Source organism: Fistularia commersonii, chromosome 4, assembly GCF_037954325.1.
Source record: "Fistularia commersonii isolate RoL2024-O1a breed Wild chromosome 4, RoL_Fcom_v1.0, whole genome shotgun sequence".
NCBI lineage: Eukaryota > Metazoa > Chordata > Actinopteri > Syngnathiformes > Fistulariidae > Fistularia > Fistularia commersonii.
The window spans coordinates 10905431-10926253 of NC_141287.1; the positions used below are offsets into that span (position 1 = coordinate 10905431).

Consider the following 20823-nt stretch of genomic DNA (forward strand, 5'->3'; position numbering starts at 1 on the left):
TGACCGACGGGGGAGCGCGTCGCGCGGATCCTACCGGACGGACCATGAGGCGCACGGCGGACGTCTCTCCCCGGTAACCCCCGGACCGACCGCCCTCCACCTCCCTCCCTCCCTCCTTCCTTTCCCCCTCGACGCGCACGAAGATGCGCCGGACCGAAGAAGAGCTGGATGATGAAGATCTCACGCACCGGGTGACGGACGCGCACATCTGAACTTTTTTTTTTTTTTTTTTTTTTTTTCCTCCCTTACACCCCAGGATGTCAGCTATGCGTTTAGGAACCCCCGGAACTTTCCGCTACCCGGGATCTTTATTTTAAAAAAACAAAAATCCCGGGTGGGGGCGTGGGTGGGTGGGTGGGTGGGGGTGGGCGGCGGAGTCTCCTTGAGGATTCGCCGCGTTCACCATGACGGCTCGTCTGCCGCGGATCCAGCTGGCCTTGTTTTTCATCCTGCTTTGCCCGGTCAATATCATCGGACTGTGGTGGTAAGTGAGAAATCCGAGTCATTTCGGGGGTCCGTGAACGTGTCTCTCCGCGCTCGCCTCACCCTGCTTAGCGCAAGTTTAATTACTATTCTTATTTATTTGTCGATGTAAATCCTGCTCAAACGCGCGACTCTGCTATATTTATACCCCCCACCCACTCCGGGTGGATCATCGGTTGCGGTGGCTTTTCACCTAAATACCCCCCGCCGTTCCCCGGTCAGTGGGGGCTCCCACGGAAGCCGGTGTGAGACTGTCACGCAGCCGCGTCCACATGGAAAAAAAAACAAACAAACAAAAAAAAAACGAAAAACTGTGTTGCTTTTATTGATTTTTTTTTTTTTTCCATTAAAAAAAAAAAAACATTGAAGAGAGATGGAGCTTTAACACCCTGAGGGTTATTGATGATTTATTACAACCATTCATAAGCTTGGCTTAATATGGTAAGGAGAGCTGTGTGTGTGTGTGTGTGTCTGTATTTGTGTGTGTGTGTGTTGGGTGAGTAGGTGGGTGGGGTGTCCAGGGTCAGGAATGTCAGGTGGCCCTCTGGGCGCTGTGGATATGTCATCATAAAACAATCCACTCAGTCTCTGCAAGGTGTGTGACAGAGAGTCAGACGAACAGTCAGACAGGCAGGCAGATATGCTGATAACATATTTCCAGATTTTCAGTCCTGCTTCTCCTCTTCATGTGCAATTATTATATTCCACCGCATCCCATATTTTTCTGTTTGGATCTCTCTCTCTCTCTCTCTTTTTCTCTCTCACTCACACACAAACATGTGCACGCACACACTTTTACTAGTTTGAAAGCGAAGCTTTGTGAATTTTTTTTTTTTTTTGTTTCACCCAGAAAAAAGATCCTCCCACGTTTCATTCACAGCTCGAGTCAAGGTCAGCGTGGGCTGTCAGACCCGTCCATGTCCTTGCATGACTTAGAAACAGAATGGTATATAAGTGAGGACCCCGTTTCACAAATGATTCTGTTCTTCTGGGCAAAAACGCCACAATTTAATTTCCCGTCATCGCCTAATCAACCCTTCTGGAAAAAAAATGACTCCAAAATTTAGTCGCTATCACATAGTTTCACCAAAACCAAGCAAATACTGCTAATTTACTTCTCCGTGGGTGCCAAAATATGATGGGAAATGGCAACCTCTCCTCTCCTCTCTTATCATTTATTATTATTATTATTATAAGATTTTTTTTTTCTACATTTATTTTTTGTCCCCACTCCATTAAATTATTTAAAATTGGATAATAATGATAAATTAAATCAAATAATAATACATTAAATTAAGTTATATTAAATCACAGAAAGACTTAACTGAAATGGCCAAAAATATATTAAAAAAAAATAGAGAAAATGAGCAATAGATTAGAAACAAATCCAGGAATAAAATAGCAGCTCCGGAATTTCATCCCCGCTGCTGGATCGATGTAATCTTGATATATTTAGAGTAAAATAGAATATCCCTTCAATCATCCAACAGCGGGGAATTTTCAAATATTATTTATTTGAAATCATATATTTCATATATGTTATCTGTGCTGATGGACAGACTCAGGTGATGTGGAGGCCCTCAGAGGTGTGTATTTGTGTGATGGGGGTCGAGGTGGGCTTGTTCTTGCAGCGCCCCATGAATTTTACTCAGATCACAATAATGGATATAACCTGATGTTCACCAACAGCCATGTTGAGAGGGGCAGCAGGTGTTTGTAACACACCAAATGTGTGTGTGTATGTGTGTGTGAGTGTGTGTGTGTGTGTGTGTGCACGCACAGAAGGAAGAAGGACATTTCCTCTTCTGTACCTCCGTGGTCCAATCATTCCCTAAATGCATGCAGCACTGAATTTAATCTTAGAAAAAAACAAACCTATTATAGAATACAATAAATGTAATAACATGTAATCATAATGTACGTTACTTGAGTTTCAATTTGTAGAATTAGGAGGTCAAAAATCACCAGATGCATCTTCTCATAATATCTTAAATTTGGTGAGCACTTTTTTCTACTTTTTTTTTTTTTTTTTTTACCCGCCAGCAAATTTGATGCATTTTTTTTGTTAATCTAGACAGGGTCTTACATTCCACTCACTTTCTTTTTTCCTCTCTCTCTTTCTTTTTTTAAATTTTTTTTATGCTCTTTGTCCTGCCACATACAAGAACACCTGCAGTGCCAATTTTTTTTTTTTTTTAATCTTCCCTCACCGATTCACTTTCAAACACGGCTAACCCGAGGAAACGCCCGCAGCGTCACCTCACCTTGTCACCTTGCCGCGACAGTCCGACCCCTTTCACCCCCAACCCCACGTACAAGGTTTCACTTTTTTTTTTTTGGCCCTCGCAGTGGATTAGAGGCATCAACACCGCTCGGCCCGGCCACTTCCTTTTCATCCCCACTGACATACATACGCACAATCGCAGATTGTGGTGCATCTGGGGTGAAACCACACCTGCGCGTTGTCTCCCCTCCACCTCCTCCTCCTCCTCTACCCCGTGTCTGTCTGCCAAGACAATGATGCTCTGTGCTGAAAGCTCGCTGGACATACCATCACGCATATTTTTTTTTTTTTGTGAGTGTGTGTGAGTCTGTGTGCGTGTCTTCATACTCCTCAGTGTCTCTTCTTTTTTTTGAGGCGAAAATACTTATCGTATAGATATGTTGTCGCTGAAGGAAGAGGGGACGGCGGGGGGCAGAGAGAAGGAGGGATGAAATGCTGGCGAGATAGCCGTCCTTTCAGAGCCTCCGCTGATCACAGAGCTCTAATCATTTGGCCCGAGAGCAGAGGGCCCGGGGCCTCGCACCCCTGAGGAATTCCTTTGCTCTCTTATACTGCTTTTGACTGCCGGGTTAAAGAGGGCCAGCTTGGCTCTATGTGTGTGTGTGTGTGTGTATGTGTGATTTTGGCATGCTGCCTGCCTGGAGTGTGCCACAGGTGCACACACACAAACACACACATACACACACACACACACGTGTGTCACTTTGAATCCATCTCAGAGCAGACAATCTGTTTAAAAGGCACTGTAAAAAGGTACTCGTTCGGTCATACATGGACTGTAACGCACATACACACACACACATACACACATACATGGGTGTGTTGCCTGTGCATGCGCAGCTCCGTGCAGAACACAGAGGTCCATTGTGGCAGATCTTATCTTGTCCACTCCACTCCTGCTCTGAAAAGCTAGATGTGTAATCAGGAGCGGGGAGATGGGCACAGATAAAGATTAAATGACGATGTGGGTTTGGCATCAGGTGCTGAACTGAATTGTTTGATTATGCCTGTGGGTGTGTGTGTGTGTGTGTGTGTGCGTGTGTGTGCGTGTGTGTGCATGCAGTGCCAGGAATACCCAGCCTCGACGGGGCAAACACTCCTCTTAAGGTTTTCGAAGTTTGCAGAAAGCGGCCAAGAAATGTCTCACCCTTAATGCTAGATTTTTTTGATTTCATGTTTTTTTTTTTTTTTTTTTTTTTTGATGCTCATTCAAAAGTTTTTCTCTTTTTTTCCAGGGCAAGCTTGTGAAATTTCCCCCGCAGTAAAATAAATAAATAAATAAATAATAAAATAAAACAAGTGCAAATAGTTGTTCTGAAAGTGTGACGATGAGTTGGGTTCTTTTTTTTTTTTTTTTTTTTTTTTTTTTTAATTTAGATTTTAAAAAAGGAATCACGTAAACACCAGATGGTCCGGTCGGATTCTGGCCCGCGAGGAGAGTTGCCCAAGAGGTCCAGGTGTAAACCCTAAAAGGTTTATAACGCAAAGGAAAAAATATCCGCGCAAGGTCGTGATGATGATACGAATTAACTTCCTGGTTCCAGCAGAGGGCGCTTGATCGCGTTTTTGTGGACCGGAAATAGAACTCCATAATTTATTTCATATCTAAAGAAACAATTTGTGGATTTTCAATAAGACCTTGAGGATTTATATTTACAGATATTCAACTTTTTTTGGTATTATCTTGTAGGCACATCCTCAGTAAAAGAAACAACAGCAAGTGAGGTGACATCATAGATTTTATAAATTCATCACACTTGCGTAAACCTTATTTATTGATGACAAACCAATCCAAATGTATCCAGCTTTGTCCTAGGCTGACATCATGAATCAGATTGTATGGAAATGAAAATTAAATTCATGTTAAAAAGCAGTCATCCCTCAGTAGTCAAAGAGCAGGAATCAGGAATTTATCTTATTTTAGTTTATTTTATCTTATTCTATTTCTATTTTTAATATCATGTTATATAGACAACATATGAAGTAGTTTCTTAATTTTTCACTGGACGCTAAACATACATGTATAATTGCTACCATGATCTAAATGCATTGAATTTGCTTCACAATAGCTATTTAATCACAATAATATGAATGTAATAACGAATCTGATTTATTTATCGTGTCGCTCGCCTCCCATTTGGCTCTGCAGCAGCTATTTTAATTTCCAGTTTCAAAAATACTCCTGCTGACAGGATGCGGCACAACAGCAGAGCAGACGAACCTGCTGTCACTGCAGCCGCTGGCCTGAGCTGCATGGAACATTACATATTAAGGCTGTGCTGGCACACACACACATACACACACATACCCACACACGCACACACACACACGGACACACACACACCCACACACACACACGGACACACACACACCCACACACACACACACACACACACACACAGACACACACACACCCCTTTCTGGAAGGTGTCCCTCATACAGTTAGAAGATCAGATCACTGCCAATTCAGGAGGAAATTACATCTTATGTGTTTTTTTTTATTTTTATGAAATATCAAGTCAATATGTGCTTGTGGAACATTTGACTGTAATTACTGTAATAATTATTATCATTATTGTTAGTAATAAAGGATGGTAATTATAATAACATAATCATCACCTTAGTATTTGGATGTTGATAAAAATGCATTATAACACAGAAAACCCAACCTTGATACATTACATTCATTTGATTTTAATTTTAAATTTCATGAAATTTATTGGTCAAGGGCCATATGCAATGACGTACAGCTCCCATACAAGGAAGAGAAAGATAGCTGAAGTTAATGAATATAAATTCCAACCAGTAAAACAAATACAGGCTTTACAAACATAGAACATTGGTAGTCCACAGAACAATGTGCCCAAAATATTCATGTAGATTTTTTTATTTCCTTATTTTTTTCCAAGTATGTCGTATTAGGTGGATGCAAAGATCATTACAGTACATCAAACATTGATTTAAAAAAACAATTGAATCCTGCAGTTCAATTTCAACAAGTTAACATATTAAAGATGTTTTATTTTTTTTTAATCTGTAGTAGTATTCAGTATTTGTTTGTAACTACATGTTATGAAAATGTTGCTCATTTGAATGATGTGTGGGAAAAAAGTGTGAATATTTTAAAGAAATGTTACTGTTTGTTGGCAAATAGGAAACAAAGACCATTAAATGGTATAGCATAATAGCGTGATATGGCAAATGACATAATATGGAGCGGTTAAGTCAAAATATCGATTACCAGAGCGGTTTTATTGTGTTAGTATTTGGTATTTACCAGTGTTATTAAGTGAATTTACCCGGAAAAAGACACATTAAGAACACCCAGCTTGCACATCAGTATGCAAGGATTTCTGGCTGATAATATTGTTTTTTAATTTTGATTCATACCCAAAGTATGACTGTATCATTCCACCCTGACTCGTTATTACCATGTAGTAACATGGTAATAAAACAAAATCGATCCATGCTGTGAAACGGACAAATGATTCTCCAGCGTCTGTTTGCCTGCGTGCCGCTTTTTTCCCCGAGCTGCTGTGGCCTGTGGGGATGATCTGATGAATCGCAAATTCACCGTTTCCAGTATCCCGTGTCAACAGGACACAGGAGTGATGGGATGGAAAGGACGGCGCATTTGTCTCGTTGAATCTTGTAGCTTTTGATCACGGCACAATACCAAGGGCGGATTAATATATCACTAAATGTCCTACAGAGGCACCCAGAAACAACAAATAAGTGAAAACAAAAACAAATGCTAAGGATGAGGTGTCGCTGAGGTGACTTTCCCCGTTCTCGGGTGTGTCACCGAAACCAGACATGTTTTTTTTTTTTTTTTTTTTTTTTTGGAAATCTTTATTGTGCCGCCTTGGTTATTTATTTTTGTTATTTTTATTTTCCGTTTCCCGTCGGTCAGGGTTTACGACCACCATTTAAACCGCGAACGGTGGGAATTACGAGCGCTGAAAGGTTTTTTTCCCTGACAATATTTTATTGTGCTCAACTTGTATTTTCGGAAGGATAGATAGACAGAGGGATGGATGGATGGATAAATTGATATATGGAAAGAAGGATGGATGGACAGACAGATATGTAGATGGATAGATGGATGGATGGATCACTGGATCAATAGATGGATGATGGGTGGATGGATAGATGGAGAATTGTTTGATAAATAGAAAGAGAATTGACATTCAAACTGATGGATGGATAGATGGATCACTGGATTAATCAATGGATGATGATGAATATAATGATAATAGATAGAAATCTATCTATCTATCTATCTATCTATCTATCTATCTATCTATCTATCTATCTATCTATCTATCTATCTATCTATCTATCTATCTATCTATCTATCTATCTATCTATCTATCTATCTATCTATCTTTGGACATATTTGAAATAGGTGAAGTATGGTTCCTCCACACAGGAGATGTTGAAGGTTCCTCGGTGCGTCTTGTGACCCTCCTCGCACCCCCACCTCTGCTTTCAGCTCTTTTTCTCGCTATTTTCCCACTCAGAGCGGCCGCTTGCCGTGACTCTCTTATTCCCCCGGCATACTTGGGGGATTAAGGAGGGATGAAATTCACCCATTTCGAGGGTGGAGTGGAAGAAAATGAAGGAAAAGAAAAAGAAAGGAAGGGCTTTTGTGCAGTGCGGGACTTCATCTGCGCTGCCATGAAGTTCTTCATGAAAACCCAAGGTCGCTCCGCACGCCGACCTCGGTGCAACACTTTCCCAATATTTACTATTGTGACCTGGAATTGGCCTTCCGTTTAAACGGTGAATGCCATTAATACTAAAATTAAATTGAATGACATAAAATGATTTTTTAATAATATATAAATAAATAAGATAATATGCGGTTAAGACTGTTTAAAATAAAATAAAATTAAAAAATGAATAAAATTGAATTTAATAATTATTTAATAATGTATAAATTCATAAGATAATATGCTGTTAATAATAAAGTAAAATTAAATTGAATTAAATAAGTATTCAATAACATATTTAATAATGAGATAGTGCGGTGTTAAGGCTGATCATGAGCAAATAAAATAAAACAAAATACAATAAAAAATATTGAACAAAATAAAAATAATCATCTAATAATATCTAAAATATGATAATGCCCAGTTAAGGCTGTTAATAAAAAATAAAATAAAATAAAATAAAATAAAATAAAATAAAATAATAAATGATAATAAATTGTCAGTCATCTCCTATTCTGCGTAGGAGACAAAACTCTGTGGAGTCCTCAGGAGTTCAAGGCACGGTCGCTCGTGAGTCACTGGAGAGGAGTCAGAGACCAGTCTGAGTCACCAAGGTTGTGCATTTGATCGTGGATGGGCTCCGCCACCATCAAGGATCTCCCCCACGCATGGATATGTCTATAATATTGAAGAAATAACACTGCCGTCATTATGTGAAAGAGACTTTGCCAAATATATGCCCTTAAACGCTCACACGGTAGTGGCGATGAAGTCGAGTCCTGCACTACAAATATGGCTGAAGTTACACCAAAACGAGGGAAAATTGTAGTCTGATCTGTTGATAAACTGAAGACAAGCCAAGCAAGACTATCAATCTTCTGGATCTCGTGTTTTGAGTTTCTTTCTCTTTGCCGTTGAAAGTGATTCTTTTTTTTGCATTGGAAATAATTTTCTGTTACTTTGTCAGATAGAATTAACAAAAACAGTTTTTCCTTCCCTTTTGCTTTATAACGGATTTATAGAGAAAGCTAAGTACATCGGGTAGACTATTAAACGAATTAAGATGGGTGGCATGGTGTCATAAAGATTAATTTTTTCCGATTGGGTTGTGTTCAGTGTGTGAAAACGATAAAAAAGGAAATAAAAACAAAGTGCAAGTTGAGGGCAAAGCTGCTTTATATCGTCTGCGTGACAACCACATGTGCACAGCTGGAAAAAGACTTAATAATAAAACTGTTATTACACTGTTACACTTCTATAACACAGATGAAATTGACTTTTTTTTCAATTTTTAACGGATAAGCAAAGCAGCAGGTTGCCGTGATTTCTACTCCTTTGTCAAAAGCTGGCAATGTAACTGAACGGGCGACATCTGGGCGTGTTGTACTAGAAGCGGCTAATACGACCTCGACCCTTGCCAACTCCACGCCCTGGATATTACTCCAGATATTTTTTTTTTTTTCTCCTGAATTTCAAACTGGTCTTAAGTGACAGCTTGAGGCAATATATTTGACTTCTCACAGCTCCTATGAGTTTCGCCTTCACTCAAATATTTTTTTTGTTTGTTTGTTTTTGCTTCCTTGAGAGTTCGGAAGCAGACACACATAGCAGGCTTAGAATCCAGATTGTTGTTTACGATCTCTGCTGGCTTAGCTTCGCTAACTGTATTCTATGTATTCATATATATAGATACGTGTGTATGTGTATGTATATATATATATACATATATATATATTTATTTTTGAAGTGATACAAATACACAATACTCAAACTCTGTCCCTTGGGATTGTTTTGTAATGAAAGATTATATTATGTGTGAGATCATATATAAACATCAGCCTTACATATCATATTTTGAAGATTTTTTTTTCCCCAATAAATTTCAAACCTGTAATATTACTATGCTCTTCATATAGTGTTAATGATTGTACTGCAACGATATGGCATAATCTTTATCGTGAGTGCTTTACACCAGTGCGTTTAAACTAAATGAGTATTTCAAAAATCACTTTCACTTTCACTTCTTGGTTTCAAGGATTCTCCTGGCTCCGGTCACCAGATACTGATCAGACTTATTGAAAGCGATTGGAGGCGAAACCATCTTCCCGCACAATTTTTTTTTTTTTTTTTGCAGCCGTTGGAGCCTTGCTTTTTTTTCTTTTCACTTCCCAGGGATGCGTGCTTCCATCTCACCAAATAAGGATGCATCTCTGGGGCTTATAATATTCATCCCATCATCCAATTAATGCACCCCATTTTTGGGTATATTCCAGTGGAGAGTGCACTCTCATCACCTCAGTTCACCCCCCCAGCTATTTTTCAAAAATTCTGCTAAAGATGGAAAGAAGGTGATGATATTGCACTTTAAAATCTGAATAATAATATAAAGCCCTCACTTTTTTTTGGCACTCCTGTGCAACAAAGGCATTAATGCAGTGTAATTTTAATCCAATGTAACAGTAAAAGGCCAGGATGAACTGTTTTCACTGTGTATTTTACCTCTGAGTACGTTTCACTCGCGAAACTCTCACTTGGGCTTTGGAAGCATGTTGTTTACGCCAACGGGAATACTTTTGCAGCGCGGGATTAGCACTCTTTACGGAAGTAATTATCCAAGACGCACCCCTCTGTCGCTGGCCGCGGGGCTGTTTTTTTTTTTTTTTTGTTTGAAATTCCGAAACTGAATCAGGGTGCAGAAATGTGTGTTAGTGTGCGAGCCTTTTGAAAAACATCTATTGGTAGATTTAAAGATATAAAGCATTTTTTGAACACATGATCATGTGACCCAGGGGAGGAAATTTCACATAAGTACTCCAAAAATATATATGTGAATGGAGCAGAAAGTCAATAAAGAAAAGTAAACATTACATATGGTTGCTTATTTTGTACCCACACACACAATGTGTTATTTACAGTAGCTATTTTACTTCTTTGCTTCACTTATAACTCTAACAAAAGCATTGCAGTGGGATGTGTTTACATGCAAGGACATCTCTCTGTTACTCTCTCTCTCTCTCTCTGCCACACACACACACACACACACACACACACACACACACACACACACACACACACACACACACACACACACAACACACACATGGATGACAGTAAGGCAGTGAGTAGATAATAAGTGGTTGTTGAGAACCAGAGTGTATTGTTAAGTACTGCACCACTACCTGGTAATTACAGTAAAAGACTCCGTGTTTTAACCAACGGGCTGACTGACACACACATACACACACACACACACACACACACACACACACACACACAGACACACGCATGAAAAGTCATATATCATATAAAGCGTTTGGCTCTTCAGTGAGAAGATGTATGCGGTCAGTTGTTTTCAGCTTACTTGATGTTTGTTTGGTTTATGTGTGTGTGTGTGTATGTGTGTGTGTGTGTATACACGACAGCGTGCATCCATGAAAACATATTTTTGCATCAGAAGAAGGGACTGGCAAATGTGTTTGTTCTGCTTCCGCAAAAACAAACCGCAGGGCAGATGACGATCACGTGGTGAGATTTACAGGGATACGCTCGAACGAAAATCGATGAGATCGTTTTTAAATTTTTTTTATTTTGTTTTGTTTCATTTGGTTTTGTTTGTTTTTTTGCTCGCTCTGAGACCCAAAGCGAGACCCAGACCCTTTGTGGGAAGGCTCCCATCTGGTTAGACTCAGCGCCTGAAAATCTCAACCGTGGAGCCGAGACCACAGATGTGACTTAAATGAGCTGGAAGACCGGCGATAAATATTGAGGCTTGAGAATAAATTCAAATTTTTTAGGTTATTCTGCTTAAGTGTCAACCGACAAAGTTCGTTCATTCTCTGACAAAAATCTTGCGCTCAGGCTTATGGGACGGGCACTGGGTTCACCCCAGAATGGTCGCTGGTCAATTCACATATAGAGACACATGTGAAAACGCATTGTAAAAGCTATATTTGATGCAATGCAAAGAAATGAAAATGGACATTTCAGGTCCACTGACATAAAAACAAACATACCACAAACAGGTAATTTCACTTCATTCACATGTCATATAGAGACGTACCATTATTCACACGTCTGTGCACTTTAGGGTCTCCAATGAATCCACTGCAAAAGCAAAGCGGAGAACGAGAGGAAACCTAAGCAAACACGGCGAGAACATGCAAGCTCCACAAAGAAGTCGGAATAGAACCAGGGAAACCTTAACTTTTGCGCCACCCTGTCGACTGACAATATCATTTATACGTGTAATATCAGCTTTTTTTCCTATTAAATGTTCCAATATGATGAATTTTAATTGTATACGCTCATCGGCCCAAATCATTTTGTGGGTTTATTTAGGCTGGAAGGTCTGGAAAGGAGACGAGATCACAGAGATTATAGCGAAACAAGCTTCTGGCTTAAAAAAAATCTCCCAGGACACTGAGCTCCTTTGTGGGCCACATGCCGGTTTCAAGACGCACATTGTCCAGGCGGCGGGTGAAACTGGCAGACTGCGTCGCCACAAAGAAAACTAACCCTGCCCTTTGGTTTAGCGAGTGCGGCCGCACTGTTTACCGACAGGTGTCGCTCGATAAAAAGAGCATCGTGAATGTTCCGTTTCCAACGCGTCACTGTTTACATCTTCTCCAGGGCGGTGGGCAGTCCGCTGGTGATGGACCCCAATAGCATTTGCAGAAAGGCGAAGCGCCTGGCGGGGAAGCAGGCAGAGCTCTGCCAGACTCAGCCGGAGATCGTCAGCGAGGTGGCCAAGGGAGCGAGGCTGGGCGTCCGGGAGTGCCAGTACCAGTTCAGGTACCGCCGGTGGAACTGCACCAGCCACAACAAGTACTTTGGCAAAATACTGCAGCAAGGTAAATGAGTTTGGGTTGACATTTGGCCAATTTTATGTACCGTGGTTTGTGAATATGTCCACTTTTAAAATGATTTCCCAAGAACTGTGCTTCTAAAAAGGCCCTTCTTCAAAATGACATCACTGCAGGTTACGTGACGGAGTTGCCCAAATATGCACTTACAGGGGGTTTAGACAGGGAGTGGTTGGGTTTTAATAAGCTTTAAAATGCATGAGAATTAAGAAAACTCCTGATGTTTGGGCAGCTGCAACGACTCCTGTCTGTAGTACACAGGCCAGAAACGAACGGGCGTAGAGACTGGACTCCACTGTCGCACCTCTGATTCCACGTTTGACACCAGTCGGATCGGGTTTACTTGTATGACACCAAACCCAAACAGTTGTTTCATGACACTTTGCATGTAGAGCAAGTCTGAACCGCAATCAGAAACCTGACAGTTCCCTGTGGGTGGGCAGTTGCGAAGAAAATTTGCCTTTTATCAAGCAGAAACCCTGGACAGATTCCAGCTCAATGTAGGCAGCCTTCTGCTTCGACCAGCTGGGGAATGAGAGAGGGGGTATGAGGGCAGGGAGGAACAGGCAAAAGTGATCTCTTAGTACTAATAACAGTAGTGCTAACAGTTACATGCTAGTAGCTTTAGTATTTATAAAAGACACAACAGGAGTGGATAAAGCCAAGCCCCTGAGGGAAGCTGCAAAATGAGACAGCCCGAAGAGTCGGGAGAACATTTGAGGTCACGATCATCCACCGATGAAGCCTGTGGCTTAGCCTGGGATGGAGATTGGAAGGATGGTTCCACAGAAATGTCCGCCTGCTCCCTTCAGCTTCTGACACAAGCAGCCTGAGAGGTTTAATGTTGCTCTTTCTCGAATTATCCTTGTCCAGGATAATAACTGACTTTCTTTTTTGCATTGGCGTTCATGTTCTCGCCATCTCTCTGGCGCATGACAACAAATGACTTGTGAATAGCCTGTTGCGCTATCCCACATTCTAAATTACATGAAATAAAGCAGTGGCGGGACAGTGAATGCTAACTTCTGCCGCAATTGTAAAGTTTTTTTTTTTTTTTTTTTTTTTAATCCATGTTCACGGCGATGACTCTCTCGTGCTATGATTTGAAAAAAAACAAGAAAAACGCTTTGGTCGTGTTTCTGTCCATGTGCTAGCAGTTACCGTGTTGATGTGCTGATGGGAAATGTGACTGGGCGCCTGTCAGTTGTTTCAGTTTAAAAAAATGAATGGACGCCACGCAATTTTTTCGGTCTGGCCTCCACGGTGCATGTTGCACTTTTGCGCTAGCATGCACGCACGGTGACTCACCGTGTTTATAAAATTCTGAAGCGATATTATAATTTTACGAAGCGGAACACCCAAAATACCTGCCCAGCAAAAGGGATGCAATGGGTGTCCGATAAATCGTCGAAGGTGAAGACAAAGTCAACCATATTATGACGCTGATTCTTTCGAAAAAATACCAATGCCTGCTTTTTCATCTGTGCTCGACAGGATGAGCTTTTGATCAGAGTCCGAACTCCAAACCGAGAGGTCGTTTTCTGTCCCCCCGCCCTCCGCCGTTTGCATCCATAGTCTGGGTTGTTCTTTAAAAAAAAAAAAAAAAAAAAAAAGAAATCCTTCTTTGATGGATTTCAACCCATAAAAAGCTGATACCAATAGCCAAGCGTGATGTATTTCATATGTGCTTTCGGCTTTATCTCACTGGCTCGCCCCGTAAGTACTTCCATAGAGGCCTTAGGCATTTTTCGAAGGACTCGTAAAAAAGAAACACATGCAAATATTGTCAGGTCCCATTTTCGGTCCCGGGGACTTCGGGCTCTGAACCCCTGACCCCGAGACCACAGCAGACGGCCTTATGCCAGCTTGGGGTCAGAATCCAGAACTAATGGCGGTCTGAGACACAAGGGTAGCTGTTGTGTTTCAGAACCAGACATATTCACACTTGGCTGCCTGTCCTCCTCATCAGATTGGGGCATGCTTGAAGTGATCAGCCGAAATTGCCTTTCCCTCTGAACGCCCCCCAACCCCCCACCTAAGATCTCTTAACATCTTCCTCCAGCCCCTTTGATCTTGCCAGTATGGCTGATGTTGGGTCACCGCCGGGTCTTCCGCAATTACTGTGTTGGTTTTTTCCCTCTTGTATGATTCGATTCATGGAGGGATGCCTGCCTGTCTGTCGTTTGACTGGCACTACAGAGAGCCTTTATCAGTGTGTTTAACCAACAAGCGGGAGATGTCCGTGCACAGCAAAAATGTGCCCGCCGCTCTTATTGCATCAGTTTGGGGTCTTCTTTTCCTAATCTAACCATTTTCTTGGGAAAAAAAAATCATTAAATGTTGCCTAATGAGCAAGATCATTTACTGATTCTTACCAAATAGCAACCATTTTCCATGGGAAGCTCACCCGGGGTCAGGTGTCAAATATGGGAATCGAAGTCCTCGTCTTACTGTGTTTTGTGGCAAATTCTCTCCCCAAAAATACGCCGCGTTCCCTGCGAACTGAAAATCTCTAAATTCCTCTGTTCAACTCCGATCAAAAAAACTTTGAAAAGCCAAAAAGCGCCAGTTGGATCAAATGTAAGCGCCTGTCTCTGTGGGCGGGCAGTGAAAAAGGGTTTGCGCAGCAAAGAAAGTGAAGACAAACTGTCTTCTATGTTTTATCAAAGGAGGTAAGGTAAGGTAAGATCAGGTAAGGCAAGGTAATGTATGGTAAGGTTATCCAATTTCATTTGTAGCTTGAAATTCAGTGGCTTGCAGGAGAATTAAAGCTAACAACAAGGTAAAACATTATCATAAATTTTATAGATATGGAATTAATGCAATTGATTGTATGTACGTACGTCCAAAAAAACTACAAAAAGCAAAATGAAACAAAAAGGAAGCAGCTCGGGGGGGAGGAGAGGCAGCAGGTAAAGGATGATTGATCAACGGCAGATGTAGAACAGAAAAAGATAAAACAGTGCCGAGGCGGCCAGAGCTGGATGGAATTTTTATAAATCACAAATCACCCATTTGGAATGTCAAAGGATTGCCCTCTTTTGAGGCGGCAATCATCGCTTTCTCTGATCGATAGTGTCTCTTTATTCTTATCATGATATGACCTCCATCATCAATCTCATTCTTCATATATACAGTATATATGCACACACACACACACATATATATATATTTATGTGTGTGTGTGCATATATATGTGTATATATATGTATATATGAGTGTGTGTTAATGTATAATCAAACATGATACGCACATGATGTGTGAATGATATTTTTACATGTATATATATATATATATATATATATACATATAAAAAAATATATATATACATGTAAAAATATCATTCACACATCATGTGTGTATATATATATATATGTATATACAGTGGGGGAGAACAACTATTTGATTTTTCAGCTTTTCTCACTTTTATCATAGGTGCTCTTCAACTGTGAGTGATGGACTCTAAAACAAAAATACAGAGAAACACATTCTATAATTTTTAAGTACTTAATTTGGTTTTTATTGCATGACATAAGTATTTGAAACATTAGAAAAATATATTTGGTACAGAAACCTTTGTTTGCAATTACAGAGATGAGATGTTTCTTGTAGTTCTTGACTAGGTTTGCATACACTGCAGAAGAGATTTTGCTGCAGCAAGGACTTCTCCAGATCCTTCAGTTTTTGGGGCTATCGCTGGGCAATGTGGACTTTCAGTTCCCTCCAAAGGTTTTCTATTGGGTTCAGGTCTGAAGACTGGCTAGGCCACTCCAGGACCTTGAGATGCGTCTTATGGAGCCACTCCTGAGTTGTCCCGGTTATGTGTTTTGGGTCGATGCATGCTGGAAGACGCAGCCACAACCCATCTTCTTGTTGGAAGGAGGTTGTTGGCCAAGATCTTGCGATACATGGCCCCATCCACCCTCCCCTCAATACACTGCAGTCGTCCTGTCCCCCTTTGCAGAAAAGCATCCCCAAAGAATGATGTTTCCACCTCCATGCTTCATGGTTGGGATGCTGTTCTAGGGGTTGTACTCATCCCTCTTCTTCGTGCAAACATGGTGAGTGGAGTTTAGACCAAAAAGCTCTATTTTTGTCTCATCAGACCACATGACCTTCTTCCGTTCCTCCTCTGGATCGTCCAGATGGTCATTGGCAAACTTCAGACGGGCCTGGACATGTGCTGGTTTGGCCAGGGGGACCTTGCGTGTGCTGCAGGATTTTAATCCATGACAGCATAGTGTGTTACTAATGGTTTTCTTTGAGACTTTGGTCCTCGCTCTCCTCAGGTCATTGACCAGGTCCAACCGTATAGTTCTGGGCTGATCCCTCACCCTCCTCATGATTATTGATGCCCTGTGAGCTTAGATCTTGCATGGAGCCCCAGACCGAGGGAGATTGACCGTTATCTTGAACTTCTTCCATTTTCTAATAATTGTGCCAGCAGTTGGTGCCTTCTCACCAAGCTGCTTGCCAAATGGCCTGTAGCCCATCCTATCCTTTTGTGGGTCTACAATTTTAACCCTGATGTCCTTACACAGCTCTCTGGTCTTGTCCATTGTGGAGAGGTTGGATTTTGTTTGATTGTCAGTAGCAGGTGTCTTTTATGCAGATAAGGAGTTCAAACTGGTGCAGGGAATGAGTGTCAAATAGGACTGATTCTTCCAAAAGAACTAATAGGTCTGTGAGAGCTGCAATTCTTACTGGTTGGTAGGTTATCAAATACTTATGCAAAAAAATGGAAATGAACTGAAATGAAACAATGTGTTTTTCTGGAATTTTGTTTTAGATTCTGTCACTCACAGTTGAAGAGTACCTATGATAAAAATTAGACCTCTACATGCTTTGCATGTGGGAAAAGTTGTAAAATCAGCAGTGTATCAAATACTTGTTCTCCCAAATGGATATATTTTTCTATATAGTGTGTTTGATAGTGTGATCTATCTATCTATCTATCTATCTATCTATCTATCTATCTATCTATCTATCTATCTATCTATCTATCTATCTATCTATCTATCTATCTATCTATCTATCTATCTATCTATCTATCTATCCCGGCCTTTGTCATGTCAATCATGTCTTCAAATCATGTGAAGTCTTCACGCACTGAAGCATTTTCAACTTTTAGAATTTAAAAAAAAAAAAATTCTTAAGTTTTTGTTTTTTTCCATTTTCTTTAAACCTGCTCTTTATGAGGCCCAGGCCTCTACACAGCACTGGAAGCTTATAATGCTGTTAACAGCTCTGTTATTATTGCTTCACTTCGGAATTCCCCCTTGTTTTGGCATTTTTTTTCTGCCCAATTTAAGACGACTCTTTGTATAATGTGCAAAAAAACAGAACAAACCTTTACACAACAAGTTGCATCTTGGCATGGACGTCTCAGCCTCCAGTGAAATTATTTTTCTCTGATCAGATATTCTAAATAAAATAAAATAACGGAGCTGTGTGCCGATTGCTGTGTTTTAAAATGGATTTGTGGAGATCAATAATGAGAAGCATGTCAAACGGATATTTTCCCACAGGCTGACTGTTTTCACCTAAAAACCTTGACGACCTTGGTCATGCCAGGATACTGCTTGCATGGTTTCTTTAAGTTTAATTAAATGAATGCACCAACACTCTTTAATACCCTGCATGATTAGAAAGAGACCCCTTTCACCCACTGACATTGGCAGCGACGGAAACACGACACCAAAGTGGGCGCTGTGTGACCCGTCACACTGTCATGATGCCTGAGCCGCGGTCGCAAACACGTCCAACACATACCTTGGCTGGTGCTGCTGGGGCCAAAACACAGCACCTTATTTTTTTGTAATTCAGTTTAAAAATCTGTCATCCTGTTATCAGCATGCAAGATAATTAAAGGACTTTTACATTCCGTTTTATTATTTTTATATTTCTACAATTTTACAGTTTTACATTTTTATATTTTCATTTTTTATTTTTTGTCATGTTTTCACATTTATATTATTTATATTTATATATTTTTTTAACTTACCTTTTTAACCTTTTTTAACTTCTTAACTTTTTGAATATGCCTATATTTATATTTTTTATTTTTATATTGTCATCTTTTCATTTTGTAATGGATAGTTTCAGAATATTTTCGTATTAGAGTAGCACAGTTCGCGGTTAGTGCTTCTGCCTCACCGCAAGAAGGTGTCTTGCTTGAACAGGTCGCCTTTCCAGTCTCTATGTTCTCCCCGGTGTCTACGTGGGTTTCCTCTGGGTTCTCCTCCTTTCCTCCCACAATCAAAAAAACATGCAGTAGCTTTCCATTACAAGCGAAGTTCATGTTTGCCTCCAGCAAAGGGCAGCCTGAATGACTAGCAGTCAATATTAATATAAATTAAATAGAACAAAAAGCACATAATGGGCGGCTGTGGCTCAGCTGGTAGGGCAGGCGTCCTTCCAATGGAATAGTTGTCGGTTTGAACCCCAGCTGCTCCCGTCTGCGTGCCGAAGTGCCTCTGGGCAAGACGTTGATCCCCAAGCCGCTCCCAATGGGCGTGTGAATGGGGAAATGTGATGCAGTGTAAAACACTCTGAAAGCACAAGGTGATAAAAGGGTTAGATGAGAGGAGAGCATGTACCACTTAAAAATAAATGAATCACCTCCGCTTGTCATGCACTTAATCCCTTAATCATGATTTTCATTCATTCATTCATTCATTTCTTACCTTTATTGCTTGTACTGTACTCAGGGTTGTGTAGTTTCCAGAGGTTGGCTGAGTTGTCAGTGGCCAAGAAGCAGGGTTCACAGGCGATGACACGGCCATGTATAGAGACATGCAACCATTCACCCTGTCATTCACATGTCATATGGAGACATAGAACCACTCACTGACACACTCATTTACTCACACACTCTATCACTCACTCACTCAACCCCATATATATAGTGACATACAACCATTAACCCCCTAATTCACAAGTCATATAGAGGCAGAAGACCACTCACTCACTCACTCACTCACTCACTCACTCACTCACTCACTCACTCACTCACTCACTCACTCACTCACTCAACCTTCAGAAAGAGTGACACACTACTGTTCACTGTCTCATTCACATCATAGATATACAACCCCTCATTCAACTCATTCACCCCTTACTTTCAGACATGCACCCATTCACCCTCTCATTTGCCTGGCACATGCAATCTCTCATTCCCGGGTCTTGGAAACTTGGGGTCTTTTTATTTATTTACTTATTTATTTTATGAATATGAGAATCAAACAAACAGAAAAGGCGGAGGTGTGTCCGATATATATTTTCCCTCTTGGAGGACTTCAGTTAGATATCCCGACTTGACCGAAACTTCACTTTGCGAATCGACATGTCTGCGCAGGTGCGGTGGCTTCGTTTGCATATCAATCGGAGCGTTTTGTCCTCCGGATACGAACCTTTCGTGTCGAGTCGCCGCCAAAACAAGTCGGAATATCTGCTCTCGTCATTAATGACGGTTATTACGCCTCCTTTCCTTCATCCCCGCTACGTTTGAATAACAATTTAACCTCCGCAGTGGAGCATCATGGGGACGCGTCGTCAGGAAATGACTTGCCCAACAGATAAGCACTCCCCCAAAAAAGAAGGCCCCTATAATCTGTCAATGAAATCATTGATTTTATTTATCTATTTATTGATTTATCTGTCAATCTATTTATTTATCATTTCGGGGATTCAGAACATATTTCAAGCTGGCAAGCACAGCGTTGTTATCGACCAATGCTCTAATGGCATTTCCACAAAAACAACACATCTCCTGTTATGATTATGGCGGATTATATTGTCATAGCTTTCATTTTCCAATTCGCCTTTTTTTTTCCATTTTTTTTTTTTTTATGACCTTGCCGCTGGTCCCTCTCCCCCCATGACACACACATACACACTCATGGACGCCCCATCTTTGCCCCAAAAGTCTCGAGTATTGAAAGAATATGTGCTAATTCCAGCAGAAAGGCCCTCCGGAATTAGAAGCAGACGCAGACAGGCCCAGACACCCGCCGCGGCCGGGAATTTGTTTGGAATTCGTGTCTCCAAGGAAAATATGAAACAGGGTGCCTCAAATCATCCAATATTTGATAGCTTCTTATATGCATGACTAAACTCTTTTTCTTTGTCTTCTGGCTTTCTTTATTTCCCCCCTTGTTCTCTCCGTTTTATCCCTTTGTCTAGACGTTCAAGAGCGAAAGTCATTTAAAAAAAAAATCAAATAAAAGGGTTCCGTTTACTGCTTTTTTTTAACTAATTTTTTTTCTCTCTCTTCTTCTTGCAAAATAAACAATAAACATCAACATGCTAAATTTGATGATGTTTCCTGTAAAAGCATTGTTTCGATTTTGGTAATTTTTAGGTCCGCCAATGTGGTTATCATCTGCGTAACAATTTGAGTGATGATGCTCCATGGGTGCACTCACACTCACACACGCACACGCACACGCACACGCACACGCACACGCACACGCACACA

The 20823-nt window shown here is 40.8% G+C and overlaps 1 protein-coding gene across 1 annotated transcript in view; it reads left to right on the plus strand.

The window, feature by feature from the left end:
• Positions 1-404: 404 nt before the first annotated feature.
• Positions 405-20823, plus strand: part of wnt6b (wingless-type MMTV integration site family, member 6b) — a 31033-nt gene continuing 10614 nt past the window's right edge. The window contains exons 1-2 of the mRNA XM_086145288.1: positions 405-484; positions 12112-12332. Coding sequence (XP_086001414.1) covers positions 405-484; positions 12112-12332 — 301 coding nt within the window. The remainder of the gene's footprint in view (positions 485-12111; positions 12333-20823) is intronic.